Raw genomic sequence first — 15,895 nt, forward strand, 5'->3', positions numbered from 1 at the left:
TTATTTCCACTTCACAGCAAATCAAATCAGCAAAATTATTTCTTTTCATGGCTAAAATGTCACCTGAAGTGGAGAAAAACGGAACCAACTCTCAAGCGCAAGCTGTCTCAGAAATCAAATTTAAATCACAGCCAGAAAACACTTTATTTGTTCTTTGTTTCCATTGCATATTCCAGCAGAAAAGGGGAACCGTATCTCCATACAGCCTGGATCCGTTACGCACTGGCAGCATGTGCTGCACTGACTGCCAGAGGCCATTTATCTATCACACCCTGACAGATGTGTCCATGCGCTCCCAAAACAGGACCAGTAAATGCACTGGTTCTTACTGGACAGAAAGGGTTTTTAATGTTTCTCTTCTACATCATCATAATCACCATTTTTTATATTGGAGTGTCTCCCTTCATTTCTATTCTGAAGTGAGAGAAATATGTAAATGATTTGTTCATGGTTTAGGATAAAAATGATGCTTTGACTGACTTTACTTAAGGATAAATGTATCTAAAAGAGGCTGAATAGACTTAAATCCTCACATGTAGTAGCACTGGACTCTGATTGGACAACAACAGCTAATTCACATGAGCTACAACTGCTGAGTGGAGCCTTTCTAGATTAAATAACACTTATCAGATGGGAGGGATTGAAGTATCCTTCAGTGAATAAAGATCAAGTCTTCAAACTTCTTAAAAGGAAAGGAAGAGATTTTAATGTTCACTTCAGGATCTTCAGTTGTAAATGAGGATTTGTAATGTCAGTCCAACACCCTCCAGAAAAGCTTTGAAAATTGTTGAGACCTTATTTCCTACCATGTATCTTAAAATAACTTTTGGTTAGTAGTTGATTGATGATTTAAAGTGGCACTCAGCCAGTTTTACACATACAGTGTTCTGCAGCTCTGCAGGGATCTTTCCATAGTTCAAAATCAGGGTTATGTATGTTTGAGCTTGAGAGTTACAATTTTTAACAAAGCTGTCATCACAAACTAGAGCTGTGGGGTTTAAATAAGTGAGTTGCATTATGGGAAATGTAGGATCCAGTTTTTTTGGGAGCTTGACTTATACTAGGGACTCAATCCTGCATTAACTGATTTTTTGGCCACTTGGAGGGCAGCGGAAAAACAGGTAAGAACACAACACTGACATATCATCACCTTTTAAGTTGATATGTTGAACTTGTTAGCAAATAGTTGCTTATTTACACATCTAGGTGTTAGAGAGCAACATTATCATCTCATTAGGAGTTGAGCGCTGTTTGGTCTCTACCAACCGTTTGGTACTGAGCAGATAGTGTACAGTGGGTTTTTATAGCTTTTTCTCTGAAAACAGCTGCAAACAACACTATGAGTGATGAGAGTGAACCAAACCTGCTATAAATTCACTATAAAGCTCCGTAAAGCCCAGGGGAGCTGCAGAGTCTGGGTCTTGTTAAAGGAATAGTTTCACATTGTGAGAAATAAGTTGTTTTTTGCTGAGCGTTAGATGAGAAGATCAATACCAATCTCATGTCTGTAGTTTATGGAAGTGCAGCATTAAATTGCTGGAGTACCCCTTTAAATGTTTTCTTATTTTCCTCTTAAGTCAAAGGCTGGTGATCTTGATCTTACCTCCTCTGGTTCCACTGTTGTTTCCTGTTGCAACATATTTATTAAGTTGCTCATAATGTCTTTTCACACTTCTTATGCTTATGTTGTTTCACACCGACACAGAATCAGGCTCTAATAGGCATTAATACAGCTGGCACTTTTTATATGAAAATGTAAAAATTGAAGGTTTTTCTAAAAAGATGTTGTCAGTATCAAACCCTTAGATGACTAAAAACACTCTTGCAACAGAACGGTTGATTGAAATGGTGTCTTGTTACACATATTCACTGGAATTGTATTTGTTTTAAGTTACATAATGCTGAAAATAATGTTGTCATACGAGTTCTGCAGAAGCCGTTAAGACTGAATCAGGACTTTCACTACTCCTTTTGTTCACTCAGACGCTCGCTGACCTGAAAATGTCTGGTTTCAAGCTTTTTGTTTTTTTGGTCTCAAACACACATCTTACCGTTCAAACATGTTTGTCATTTTAACAAAATATACACACATACAGTACATAATAGCATCTTTATTACACTGAAATATAAAAGTATATATATTTATCACTATCCTGGAGAGAAAGGACCAAGTCAAGAAAACAACTTGTCGCCTCAGTTGTAGCAGTTTTCTCCTTGTCATACGAAAAGACAGAAAGAAAGAAAGAAAGACAGAAAGAAAGACAGAAAGAAAGATTTGGAGTCAGAAACAGGAAGGCCACAGTGACGGGTTGCCATAGATTCTGTGCACATTTAAGGAAGGGAGGCAAACAGCCGTACATGCTACCTCACATACAAACGCACACACACACACACACACACACACACACATTTTTCTCTTCCTTCACCTGTGAGGACTTTTCACCGACTACATTCCTTAAACTCCGTCCCGAACTTTACCCTTCACCCTACGGCCAAAAGAAGCACCGGAAAACATCAGGTGACCTCGGTTTGAGTGTTTTTTTGGGGATGTGATGCGACCAGCACAGCTGTTTTATAAGATTTCCAGAGGTGGCGCAAAAGTGCATAAGTCAAAAAAGTAATACGTTTGTTGTTGTTTTTTTCCCAGAAGGCAGCATTATTAAGTTGATAATATCATAAATAGGTGTATTCATGCACTGATTCATACTTTAAATACATTTTTAATTTGCAGTCAAATGTCAAATGTGCAGTCTTGAATATCAGTCCGTCATTTTGTTTGTTTTTTCTTAGAGTCAGATGAGAAGACACTATTAATAATCTCATCTGACTCTCAGTGAGTGTATTTTCCAAAATGTCGGACTATTCAGTTAAATAGCACCTACAGTATCACAACTTTACATGTTGGTTAGATTTATTTAAGCTAAAAGAGCTAAAGAATCCTGATGTGCTTATGGGTTAAAATGTTCATTTCTCAGCAGGTAGAATATTTGACTGCAGATTAGAAATTTATGACATGAAGAAGAGAGTGAGATATTGTCTAAGATTGGGGAAATATGCCTGAATGTCAGTGGCTGATGCTTCAAAATCACCCGCCTGCAGTACACCATAGAAACATCGAGCACAGTGTGTCAAACAGTTACCGTAATGCTAATGATGTGCCTCAAACATCTGGATTTGATCATAATCTTACATCTAAACCCAAATCCTAAACCTAAACTAGACCGTGGAAGAAGTCAGGACCAGCCAAAACAGTCTCACGTTGCAAAAAAAAACAACAAAAATTGGTTATCACATGGATGGAAATTCACACACATGCACACACACACACACACATGCGTGCGCACGCACACACAGATAAGAGGCGAAGGCCGCAGAGTGGACACAGAACAGCACAGAGGTCGTCTGAACCAACCGGGCTACGGAGGCCGAGTCCCAAGTTTCCTTCACGCTCAGAGAACTAAAGTACCAGTGAGGTCACCACGACAGCCGCAGCTCCGTGTCAGCGCTCTGTAACCATGGCAACGCACAGCGACAGGCCCGAGGTCAGCCAGTACCAGTGGCACAGCAAGCTCCGACAAGATAGCAGTAAACGTAACAGAGAAGCCTCTTTGAAAGAAAAATAAAATACTGAAGTAAACACAGGATAAGGCGGCGTCATGGGGGAAGGAAGGTGGCTGATTCCATGGTGCTGTGTTGTTGCTGATGCTGTTCCTGATGATCGTTTGGCACAAACTTTTGTTTTGGCTGAAGTGACCCGGCCAGCAGTGAGAATGTTTTCGAGTGCTGGCCTCAGATGTGGTAATCAGAGTGCGACGATAAGGATGCTTTAGCTTTCATTTCCCCAGGTTCTTCTTTATGTGCTCTACTTCCATCTGTAAAAAAACACAAACAAAACAAAAAAAACAAAAAAACAACTGATTAGTCTATAACATCTCAGAAAATATTGAAAAATATGCATGCAGAAACCAAGATGACTTCAGATCGCCTTTTTGGTCCAATTAATGGTGCAAACCCCCCAAATATTCAGTTCACAGTGATATTAAACCCAGAAAATTTGGCCTTTTTTACTCAATAACTGACTTAAATGACAAGTGTGTAAGATTTAGTGCCATCTAGTGGTGATGTTGCATATTGCAACCAACTGAACACACCTCACCCTCCCCTTCCAAGCATGTAGGAGAACCTACAGTGGCTGCGAAACTTGCAAAACACACTTAAGGCCCTCTCTAGAGCCAGTGTTTGGTTTGTCTGTTCTGGGCTACTGTAGAAACATGGCGGTGCAACATGGCGGCCTCTGTGGAAGAGGATCCGTTCCCTACGTAGATATAAAGGGCTCATTCTGAGCAAAGAAAACACAGCAATAAACACAAAATAATCTCAAACATACATCTACTCTGTCACGTCTCACCTGTAAACTAAGACGAATCTTCTTCTCCTCGTCCAGCGCACTGGCCAGCTGCTTCATCTCCTGCCTGAAACACACAAACACATCAGCGTTACGACTTACACAGTCACTGATGTGTATCACACAAATACACACATGCAGGTGGTACGTTTGGTGTACCTGTGCTGGTTCTTCAGCAGCTCTACGGAGGCCCTCAGGTCTCGCAGCTGATTCCTGAGTTCCTCCAGCGTTGGCGGGGTCACGGGCGAATGCCGGAGCTCGGGGGAGGGGCTTAGACCCGAGGAGGAAGACGGGGAGGCGGGGCGATGGCCGGAGCTGTTTGGCGGGCTCAGGACAGAGGGTTTGGTGGGCAGAGGTGCTTTAGTCTCAGGTACCTGAGGACAAATGGAGAAATAAACACGTGTCATTGATTTGAAGAATTCTCCTCATACATCTCAGATCTAATCAGGTAGTTTTATGAATATATAGCTAAAATATATGTGTATATGTGAAACTGTCATTTCGAAGGTCAAGAATGAACTTTCAGTCTCATTTTTTAAGCCAACATGTAGAAGAAGTCTCTTAAAGCACTCAGAAAAAATGGAAATCTACAATTTCATGACAACTGGGCAAACTCTATATGCTGAGGAAGATCATGTGATATAATTGAAAGCTCCAGAGCAGCTACACACTTGTGGTGAGATTGTTTTGCCAACTGAAAAACATGCACATTTTAAAGCTTGAATTTAACCCAGAAAAACTGTATTGCCTATTGATTATCAGTGAATGCTTCTTTACTGAAACTCCTCTGTCGGCATGAAATATAAACTTAACCTTCTAAATATTGATTATCTCCATCCATCTTGTCATTTTGTCATCTGTCTACAGACAAATTAACATCTACTGTACCAGAAGGCACAGTCTGTAGTTTTAGCTCTGCTCAGAAGCTTGAATTGAAAATCTGTGGTGTGGCGCCCTCTGCTGGACAAAATCAACACAGCATGGAGGTGCAGTGCAGGTGGAGGTCTTACAGAGTAGATGGGAACGCCTTTCCTCAGGGAAACGTCTACAGATCTGGTATGGACAGACTCGTGCTCGTCCTTCCGTCGGTCCCTCTCCTTCCTCTCCTCCGGGGCGGGGACGTCGAGGTCGATGCTGGCCAGAGAAGACTGCAGGAGAGACGGACAAGAGGAAACGTGTTCTGACTGTGTGGGCGTCTTCGGTCTTCAACAGACAGATACAGACTCGATTTAAGCTGAAATTAGCTGATTAATGTGTAATTTTCGTCATTGAGGAAATGAAACAACCACAAAACATCAACTGACGGATATCTTTCCCCAACAGAGCCAAATAACTGAATGAAAATTTATCTTAGTAAAGAAAAGCTATGAGACAGATGAACTCAAACTGTTCTCAACCAAACAAAACACACGGAAATAAACATAAATCCTACAATTTACATTCAGTCATAATCCATTAAAGCAGCTTCCTCCCACCTCCCTCTGCTCACATGAAGAAAAAAGGCTTCACTAAGCTTCATGTCACAGTGATTAACAGCACAATGAGTTTCCCACACATGCATAGTACACCAACATGTCTCTTCATCATCACCCAATGAGCATCTGAATACTGCAGCTATGTCCCAGTTCTATACTACAGATTGTGAGAGTTTGTACTACTGTAAATATACATTCATCTACATTACAGTTTATGAAAATGTATTATAGTCTACTGTCTCTGCAGGTAATACACAGATATCATATATCATCATTGCACTTCATCATTTTGTAAGAACAGAAAGTCATGCAAATGTGATCCAACGGACATCAATCAAACCGCAGCTTTCAACACAACAAAGATATGTTTTTTCTTCTTGTTCCTTCAGTCGGATGTTTGAGCTTCGCTGTGCACAATGATGTTTGTGCAGAGTTCGTTTTCACATTCATGTGCTGAGAGTTTAAGGCTTGTTTACCTGCAGGGATGACGTGTGACATCACAAATAGTTCGGAGCCAATCGCGGTCCAGTATACAACTTACACAAGTGTGATGTGGAAACTTGAAGCCTCCAGTTCACAAACACTGGGAACGAACTTTTCAGTGAAGTAGGAGACGTGTTGTGTCCTGCAGTTAAACTTCTTAAATGAACAATATTTACATATTCATAGATTCTGGTTTTTTTAATGAGGGAGAAGGAGGAGATGTATTTTTAAGGATTTTAATGAGGTAATTGAACATGTTTGTAGGGGATCTTTAATTATCCTGCAGCTGTTTCATCACTATTAACAACTTTTAAAACTGTTTTTCACCTGTAATCTGATTCATTTTGTCACATTTCCAGTGTGGAGACACTAAAAACTCAGTATGACTCAGTATGTCATGTAGATAGAATTGGGACACGGCTACAGCATCAGATTATATATAGCTACGTTATAATGACACACTCACAGGTGTGATGATCTGTGAGCGAGGCCGGCGGTCTGTCACTCTCGGCCGTGACGCCGTCGGATGACTCAGCTTCTCCGTTGACGACACCACGGCGTCCAAGTCCATATCTGCAACACAAAAAAAACCACCTGATTCTCAGCTGCTTCAATCTCACCGATGAGAGAGAGCGCTCTGACAGCTACTGAGGCACCATATCCTGATCTGATTGGCCGATGCTCCCGACTTTTCAAACTCACCAGCGTCATGTGACCTGTCAGGGGCAGAATCGGGTGTCGAAGCCCCGCCCTCAGACTTTGGGCTTTCACACCTGAGCAGGTAAACCATACAACAACGTTAGCCTGTGTACGCTCAGGGGTTATGGCTGTTTTCTGACTGTGTGTGTGTGTGTGTGTGTATAAGTGTGTACTGACGCTAGAGTGGGTGGTCTCTCGGGGCGCCGCGGGGGTTGGGAGGAAGAGGAGGAGGAGGAGCTTGTCTTTGGGGGGAGGGGTTTCTTGGGAAGGATAGACGGGAGGGAGGGCTTGGGGATGTCTCCAACCTTCACCTCTTCACCTACACACACACACATATATATATATATAAAAAAATCATACACAAGGGTGTTCAAAAGGAAAAACACACGTCTACGGGAACGTGCACACACACACACACACACTCACAGCCATGCATGAGGCAGGAGGAGTACAGTGATGAAGGCAGGAGCCACAGCGGCAAAAAGAAACCGACCCAGGAAAGTGGGCCGAAGCAGGTTGGAAGGAGAAAGAAAGAAGAAGAGTCCTGGGTCGTCAAGGTGTTGCGAGGGCGGAAAAGGAAGGAAAAACAGTTCTACAGAAGATCAGGCATCGAGGGGGCGGCGGCAGTGTTTGGAAGCATCGTTATGGCCTGTTCTTGTTTTATGAGATGCAAGAGATGTGATGTTATGATTAGAAATCAAATATTTCATTTTCCACAGGAGAAAAGCTGCCAATAGGATGAGAAAATGTATTTATTTATATTAATTCATTCAATTTGTGAAGGTTTTTAGATTAGCTGCTAAACACAACAGGAGTTTATACTTGTTTAAAAAGAAAGAAGAAGGATTATTTTAGGGCTGCACACTTTATCATTATCATAGATGATGCAGATGACAACAAAATGTCAGTGTTGACTCATGAACTTAATCAAAATATTTAGGAAATTTGACTTTTTTGTAGAGGAAGCACAGCTCAGGAACATTTGAAAACTCTGCTTTCAGTTTTAAACTTTGTAAATGTTTAAAACTCTGAATAAAGTGACTTCCTACAGAGTTAAATGATGTGTTTGTCATTGTCTATTCAAGTGTGGATTACTCAGGTTGGAAGTATGGCAGCATTTAAAAAATTTAAATAGTTAAATAGGGGTCATGATTATTATGTTAAATGGCAAAAATGGAAATCATTTATTCCACATCATTTATTTATTAAATGATGAAACTGCGTACAGTTTTTGCCCTTTTTTAGTCATGTTCATGTGTTTACTCAAGTGCAGCCTCCCTTCAAAACCACTTCTTTTGAGTTTTTATTTATTTATCTGCTTCTTGCTCCACCCTTCCCCTTTGCTTTTCTCCTTTGTGCTTTTATTTATTTCCCTTTTTCCCTCATTTTCTGTATGAAATAAAAGCCTAATATACAGTACACCCATGTGGAAAATAACACAAACTATAAATTGCAAATAAAAAGTAATTATTTCGTAGTTTTGTAAATAATAAGAGCATCGCGGAGACAATTGGTAACTTCTGTCTGAAAGCAGCTGTAATGTCGGTACCAGTGTCTGTCGAGATCGAAACCACAATGCCCATCACTTCCTGTTACACACAGACAGATGTCGGCACCGCTTCTTCAATCAAAGCTTTGTTCTATCAACAAACATGCCTCAAGTCTTCTTTCTACTGGTCTTGCACTTGTTTCTTGACAGAGACCTAATGTTCTGTAGTTTTAGCTCAGTTTGCAATTAAAAATAAAAGGTCAAAAAATGAATATGAAGTGTGTTAGTTGTAGTGTTCTGCCTGTCGTCAGGTGAACAGTACAATCGGTAGAAAGCTGAGAGAAGCTGAAGTGAGTCGAAGCAGATCGCGGTAGGCTGAGCGGGGCCGAAGCGGTCTAGAATGTACCTCGATCCTGGTCTCTCTGTGGCAGGTGCTCGGGCCGCTCAGGAGGAACCTTCTTGACGTCCGGCCTTTTCTCTACAGGTCAGAGTTTACAGGTTTCTGCTTTGTTTGTTTGTTGTTGTTTTTTAATAAGTCTCTGTGTTTCTCTGTCAGTCAGAAGATATAAATACAAGAGAAGAGAAGAGGAAACGCTGGATGTTACCTGTTGTGTGTTTGGCTGACGGTGCGCTGGGAGGAGGCGGTTTCTTTGGTCTCTGGAAAGACACGAAGACACAGAAACGTTACGAAACATCACCTCAAGAATGAACTGTATCTTCGAGACTTTCTAGACTTCCAAACTCACTCCGATCAGACAGCTTCTCTGCTAAAATTACCTCTTTTTCGGCTTCTAGCAGCTTGACAAAGTTATCTGGGAAGACACCTTGCCTTCCTCCGATCTCCCCCATCCACCAGCCTGCGTCAGCACAGTCCTGGACAGACAATGTTTGGTGAAATGTAATTTAAATGCTTTCTAGGTGTGTTTAGTGAGCACCTGGATGCAAATTGTGCCAGCACAAACAAATCAAATGATGCAAATGATGCAAACATACAGCAGACACACCTGCATGGGGAACAAAATAACACAATAATAAATATACTGACTGACCTTGGTGATGATGTTGATGATTTCCCCTTCTTTGATTGACAGCTCATCTTCATTTTGTGCTTCATACGGAAAGAGGACTTTACACAGCTCCCGCCCTGAGAGCCAATCAAATTAAAGACGAAGTCAGACAAAACATAACGAGAAACTTCAACACAGACAAAACAAGACAGTAGAGAAGTAACAAAATCAATGTTTGCAGTTTTTATAGATGTTCGTGGAAATCAAACATCCTTTTTTTTTGTGGGAAACACTCAATTGTTGTGCTTCCTGTTGCAAGGAGCTGATCACAGTAATTTACAGTAAACAAAGTCGACTTGTGACGACATCTCAGAAAATCTTCAATTAATAGAAAGTTAAGAGAAAATATACAGAAATATAGAATGTTTGTGTTAAATAGGTTTTTTAAAAGCAGAATTTTCCCCTGATTTTTTTTGTTTGTGTTGATTTTTTAGATCACATTTGACACATTTTTTTGAATATTACAAATAAATCTTGTCTTTTGAGACAAAAAATAAATAAATGAATAAATAAATAAATAAAGCTCAATCATGATGTATTCAGTAAGTTTGGTTGCACAATAATGTGACTCATATTCACACTACTGTATGTGTGTTTTGGGACCTCATGGCTTTTATACAGCTTGTACAATACATACAAAAAGAAGCATAAAAGATGATTAAGTCATTCTCTGGTTTGATCCCATTTACTTCAAATCACACACAGCAGAGACGACTGAGTTCACATTATCAAAATATTCATGTTTGTGTGAATTTCCACTTCCAGCTCCCAGATCTTGGATAACAAAGCTTTCCACCAGCGCCTGAAGGAAACGTTTTCCACAGCGACATTACAATAGTGTGTATTAATAACAAACAACAGTGGAATGAAAGGAAACCTTCTGCATGAAAGGTAGGAAATGATGAAATTACTGTGGTATGCTTTGTGTTAGTTGTAGTTTTAAAGGTTTCTTTGGCTTTTTATCGGACTGTTTGATTTGAGGCTGTTGATATGTAACTCTTAGTGTGTGTTTTGTTTTGAAGATATAACCTCACCTTTGGCTTTGCTGTCAGGTTCGGTCTTCATGGTGTCAGCGGTGACACTCGCTGTTTTCCCCTCGTTGGTCTGAGTGACGGACAGAAAGATGTTTAGCTTTAAAACCTCACCCTCACATGCACTTATATCATTTTGTAATGAGTGGTGTTTGTCTTTGGTGTGACCGTTCTGATTCAAACTGGGACTTCCTGAGTGTAACATGCAACCTCTCTAGAAAATAGCGTGTCCCAGTTTGATTGAGCTGTGGTTGGTGTGGAGGTGGAGAATGTGATAAACTGACATCTTACGCAACAGATTTCTCCCTCTGTGATCACTCAATGAACTGTTCTTACACTAAAACCTGCTGCTGCTTCAATTCCATTATAGAAACAATTTATCACAATACAATTGCTGGTAATTAGCTGGAATTAGAAGTGAAAAGATACATCACTAAACTGATCTCAAAAATGCAACACTGCCCCAGTTCATGCCTCAAGCTAAACATCCAATTTTCCAAAAATGAATTACCCTGTGATCTTTTAAAGACCCAGAGGGCCAAAGTTGTTCTTTGTTATTTCAAAGATTGCCAGGTTTATAATAATTGGATGCTTGGATCTGTGACTCCAGTGTAATGTTAATACATGAGAGGCAACTTGAATAAAAATGAGCAAAACTGCTGCATACTGTCTCGCTTGTGTTTTCCTCTGATGCACCTGTCACATTTTCAGGTGTGCAGAGACTTTTTTCAATTTTTGTTATTTAACGTTAGTTAAGGCAAACACAACATTATAACATTTTGTATTTTTTTAAATGTCCTTCAACAACCTTTTCTTTTTTTTTAAATCATATTTTCTGTTTATTTGGATTCTCATTAGTTTCTACAATGTGGTTGCTAATCTGGTGTTCACATAAAATCATAATAATAAAAAATAAAACAGCAATTACTTGAAAATCTTAATAAATGAAACAGGACGAGTCAAACAAAAACGCGCTAAAAATGAACCAATTTCACAAATAAAAGGGTTAAAAAAAAATTAAAACCCAAAAATAAACTCTCATAAAAACAACAATTTAATGGAAATAATGACTCTCCAGTGAACAGCGCGTTGTCCCGCAGCTCCAATCTAACCGGCTAATTAGAGAGAAGATGAGATCGGATTTAGCACACAAACCAACAAGCTGACTCGATGATGGAGTGTGTGTGTGTGTGTGTGTGTAGACGGTTTAAAGGGGTCGTTGTTTTCCGGCTGGAGTGGATCCCTCGACGGTGTTTGTGGAACCGGGGTGGTTCTTCCACAGGAAAAACACACACTCAAAGGGCCCAGTCTGTCCCGAACACACACGCAGCTCTGTTCGGCCGGGAGAGAGAAAAACCGCACCGCCTCCCCCCGCCGGCTCCACTACTCTCCTCCCTCTACACCCTTTAGCTGCTCTCCTTCTGTCCTAATGAGACCCATGTGGTGCTACGAGCGTCGAGACATCATTACAGCATCGCAGAGAGGATCACATGCTGCTGGGCCTCTTATAGCTTCTAAAGGCAAATAGTGACGCAAAGTTTCATATTAAAATTAAAAATGCTTCCCTTGAGAACTATTTCTCCCCCTTTCTAACCCCTTTGAGATATCTTGAGCATGTAGGTTTATATATTGTGACTCCTAGTGTGAAATGAGAGCCAAACCTTTATTGACATACAACACAGTGGACAAGGATCTCAATAACACAGCAGTAAACACAGCTGTGGTCAAGAAATGTAACATGTCACCTCACACATGGTTAAAACTGTAAACCAGCACAAAAATGACAATGTGTGTGTTCTGAACCGACACATTAACAAATCTGAATTTTGCGACATAAAAAACGACCCAGTCCAGCACTAGGCATGATGGGAAACGAGGGCCATGTTAGGAATAGGTGCATAAACAGAGGAGAAACGGTGCAAATGCGTCAGGGAGATGCGGTGATTAGCGACAGCCTCTCGTTTCCTGTCGTGCTTCAACCATGTGTGAGGTGGCTGTTACATTTCTTTACCACAGCTGTGTTTACTAGTGTTTTGGAGATCCTGTCCCCCTGCGTTGTATGTCAATAAAGGTTTGACATTGCTGAGAGCCGCTTCCTGTCTCTCATTCTGCGCTGTTCACCACAATAATGTAACAGACACTTATTTGAAAAAGTAGCTAGGTATCTGATCGCTTGAATTGCAAAACTAACACGTTACGTTAACTCGATACACGCAGCTGTTTCAGTGTCATAATCCGAATCTCCACCTGCAGAGCAAAGTGTGACCAGAGGCAGGAAGTTTAACGGAGTGGTGTCACTTTTCTGAAGTCGCCCTACTGTAGCGTTCACAAGGAAGTGAACATCAACCCGTTGAAAGTGCAGCGTCCACTTGAAACAACCCACTAATCTAGCCACTTAGCGACGAGTTGTGACATTTGCTGATGTATATAAAGTAACTTTTATTGATTCTTTTAGTTGTCTAACCTTTTCTTGCTCGTGCTATGACATTAAAATGCAGAAAACACAAAATTATTCAGCCTTTTTGATGAGGAAACAAGTCCACATCCTCCATATCTCGCAACTTTAACCCAGTAAATGATTTATGTATTTCACTTCCATAAGCTTGTGAGACACAGATAAAAAAAAAAGAAAAGGTCAAAACTGACGCAGCAGAGGCCGAGACAACCTGACTTTTAGTTCCTAGTACGCGTCTAGACTTACACACCTTGGATCCTACAATTCCCACAATGCAACTTGATAGAAAACTCCATACACTATTATACAAAAAATTCCCACAAACACACAGCAGTTTCTCTGCATACAAATATTTCCAATAACTCAAACCATAGGGGGATTTGATGAGACTTGGAGAGTGGTGATACCTCCCTTACAGGGTTGGAAAATATGAAAAGTTAGTTAAAATACTCCTTATTGGTAGTGACTGTAAAAACTTGTATGATGAAAGTTTCTCACTGCTAATCACCAGTAAAACGTTTTTCTTTGTATATTCTTCATTTTTCGCGTTTGCGACGTTTGTTCTCCCAAGTTGCGGTCAATAATCCGGCCTTAAGGATCCACTACCCCCATTTTAAATTACACAGTAGACCTTTTTTAAACTGTAGACTCAACTGATCTCAAGGTTGAGTGACTTTGACTCACTGCAAAAAAAAAGTCAGGTGGAAACACTGAAAACTTCTCCTTTTACTGTCATGATAGCTACGTATATGATTTATTTGTGGCTTACAAAACATAAAATTCTATGTTTCCCTGTGTGTAAAAGGATAAACACAAAACCTAGAGAAAGATGCTGAATACGGACACGAAATCAACCCCCGAAGAATCAGTATCAGCACCCACAATATACACTTGAGCATCCATGCAGAACACTGCTGTAGCTGCAAACTGGGAACTCACCCATGCACACACAGCTGACCTTCTAGTTTAAGTATAAGGTTGACGTGGCTTCGCATGACTCAGGGCCCCCCCGCCACCCACCCACCCACACACCCACCCCACCCCACCCCCCACCCCCCCCATCCTGAATGGAGAAGCTCTGCTGTCACCTCCTCCAGAGCCTCATTAGGGAGCAGAGAGACTAGTCTCACCGTAAAGCAACATAACAGCCTCACGCTCAGCAGGACAGGCTGCCAAACATCCTTCAGAACAAACATATCCCTCACATCTGTCTGCAGGAGCTACGGGACGTCTGATGACTGATATAGCAACATCATGTGTCCCCAAATTGGTTGATTATGATTTTTTTTTGAGAAACTGAAGAAGAAAATGTATCTTAAGCTAAATAAACCTGTTAAAATCCCATTGGATTAGCTAAAAAAAAAGCACACGTCACAATGCGAGAATAAGGGCTTTTCTTCTTTGTTGATTGAAACTGTCCATTGTGTTATTAAAGGGTTAGTTCAACTTAATTATAAAGACGCTTCAAAGAGAGATACCTTGAAAGTTCTGCATGGCCAGAAATCCCTACTGTAGTTGTAATTTTGGTGAACTGACCCTTTAATTTCATATCAACAAACTGGACTTTTTTTCATGGGGTTTCCCCCCAAAAATCTACCCTTGGTAGGATGAAACAGCCTCTGAAACTGTATTTTCATCATCAAGAGACACAAAATGTTATCAAAACCCAGACTCCTTCTTATTTTCTCTTTATTATTAGAAAACTTCACCTCTTAACTAACACAAACTACACCAAACCCAAGACTCTCATCTCACCTCGAGGAGCCAGACGACGCTACCCACAACATTTACAACACTGTCTCGTTTCACACTCAGCTCAGCGCTCGTGAAGCAGACAGAAAAGAAAAAGAGTGAAAGAAAAGTGAGAGGTTGAAAGTCAAATAAATGAAGAGAATGAAAAAAAATGACATGAGAGCAAGAAAGGGAGGAAGAGAAAGCTTGACCCTACCGTCCTCTCCTCCGTTTCCAGTTAAACGCAGACAGACGGACGAAGCTTTTGCTATATCAGCGTAGGCAGCAGGAGACAGTGTGTGTGAATATGTAAGCGTCAGTGAAAAACTGTATTACCTCCCCTTCTCTCTCCCTTCTCTCTCTCTCCCTCTCTCTCTCTCTCTCTCTCAGCCCCGTGGAGCTCTCACTTCTGCTTTGCTTGCCAAATCTCTGCAGGGTGTGTGTGTGTGTGTGTGTGTGTGTGCGTGTGTCTGCCAACATTAAACCACTTCCTGTGCTGTAGAACTGAAACAGAGGAAGGGGCGGAGCCGTGACTGGGAGTTTCTTACCCCACAATACAATGATTACTGTATCAAAAAATGTGTGAAGAAAGAGCAGTTTGTGTGTGTGTGTGTGTGTGTGTGTGTGTGTGTGTGTGTCTCACCTTGTCCCCCTCTGAGTCCGCTTCCATGGAGCGAGGTCTGAGCTTGATAGGCTGGTCTTTGAAGATGTCACCAAAGCCGAACCCTCTGATCTACAGGTGGATTGAAATGATGAAGTGAAATTCAATGTGATATTTAAAGGAAAACACCACCAAAAACACCTAAATTTTGAGCTTTAGTACATTTCAAATGCTCATATTGTCCCAAAATCTTCCTTATCTGAAAGAGAAATATCATAAATATTCTTATTTTAAATATGGAGTACCCCAAGGTTCTGTTCTTGGCCCTTTGCTAAGGGTCAAGAGGGCTATGGGCTTTTCTCTCTTTATATTTCCAAATTATTTGCAGCCATAGAATTAATTTCCATTGCTACGCAGATGATACTCAGCTGTATGTGCCTAAAACAGGCTGATGATTAT

At 40.8% G+C, this 15,895-nt stretch overlaps 1 protein-coding gene across 5 annotated transcripts in view; it reads right to left on the bottom strand.

The window, feature by feature from the left end:
- Positions 1 to 2,779: 2,779 nt before the first annotated feature.
- Positions 2,780 to 15,895, bottom strand: part of sh3kbp1 (SH3-domain kinase binding protein 1) — a 38,545-nt gene continuing 25,429 nt past the window's right edge. For 2 of the 5 annotated variants that reach the window (XM_042398860.1, XM_042398859.1), the window contains exons 7-19: positions 15,479 to 15,568; positions 10,653 to 10,722; positions 9,601 to 9,695; positions 9,329 to 9,424; positions 9,157 to 9,208; positions 8,958 to 9,029; positions 7,240 to 7,381; positions 7,066 to 7,136; positions 6,830 to 6,936; positions 5,416 to 5,553; positions 4,565 to 4,779; positions 4,409 to 4,472; positions 2,780 to 3,872 (exon numbers count right to left, since the gene is read on the bottom strand). In XM_042398860.1, the coding sequence (XP_042254794.1) occupies positions 3,834 to 3,872; positions 4,409 to 4,472; positions 4,565 to 4,779; positions 5,416 to 5,553; positions 6,830 to 6,936; positions 7,066 to 7,136; positions 7,240 to 7,381; positions 8,958 to 9,029; positions 9,157 to 9,208; positions 9,329 to 9,424; positions 9,601 to 9,695; positions 10,653 to 10,722; positions 15,479 to 15,568 (1,251 nt within the window). In that variant the 3' untranslated portion in view covers positions 2,780 to 3,833. The remainder of the gene's footprint in view (positions 3,873 to 4,408; positions 4,473 to 4,564; positions 4,780 to 5,415; positions 5,554 to 6,829; positions 6,937 to 7,065; positions 7,137 to 7,239; positions 7,382 to 8,957; positions 9,030 to 9,156; positions 9,209 to 9,328; positions 9,425 to 9,600; positions 9,696 to 10,652; positions 10,723 to 15,478; positions 15,569 to 15,895) is intronic. The other 3 variants (XM_042398861.1, XM_042398862.1, XM_042398863.1) reach the window with 3 other exon arrangements.

Source organism: Thunnus maccoyii, chromosome 21 (genome assembly GCF_910596095.1).
Source record: "Thunnus maccoyii chromosome 21, fThuMac1.1, whole genome shotgun sequence".
Lineage (NCBI taxonomy): Eukaryota > Metazoa > Chordata > Actinopteri > Scombriformes > Scombridae > Thunnus > Thunnus maccoyii.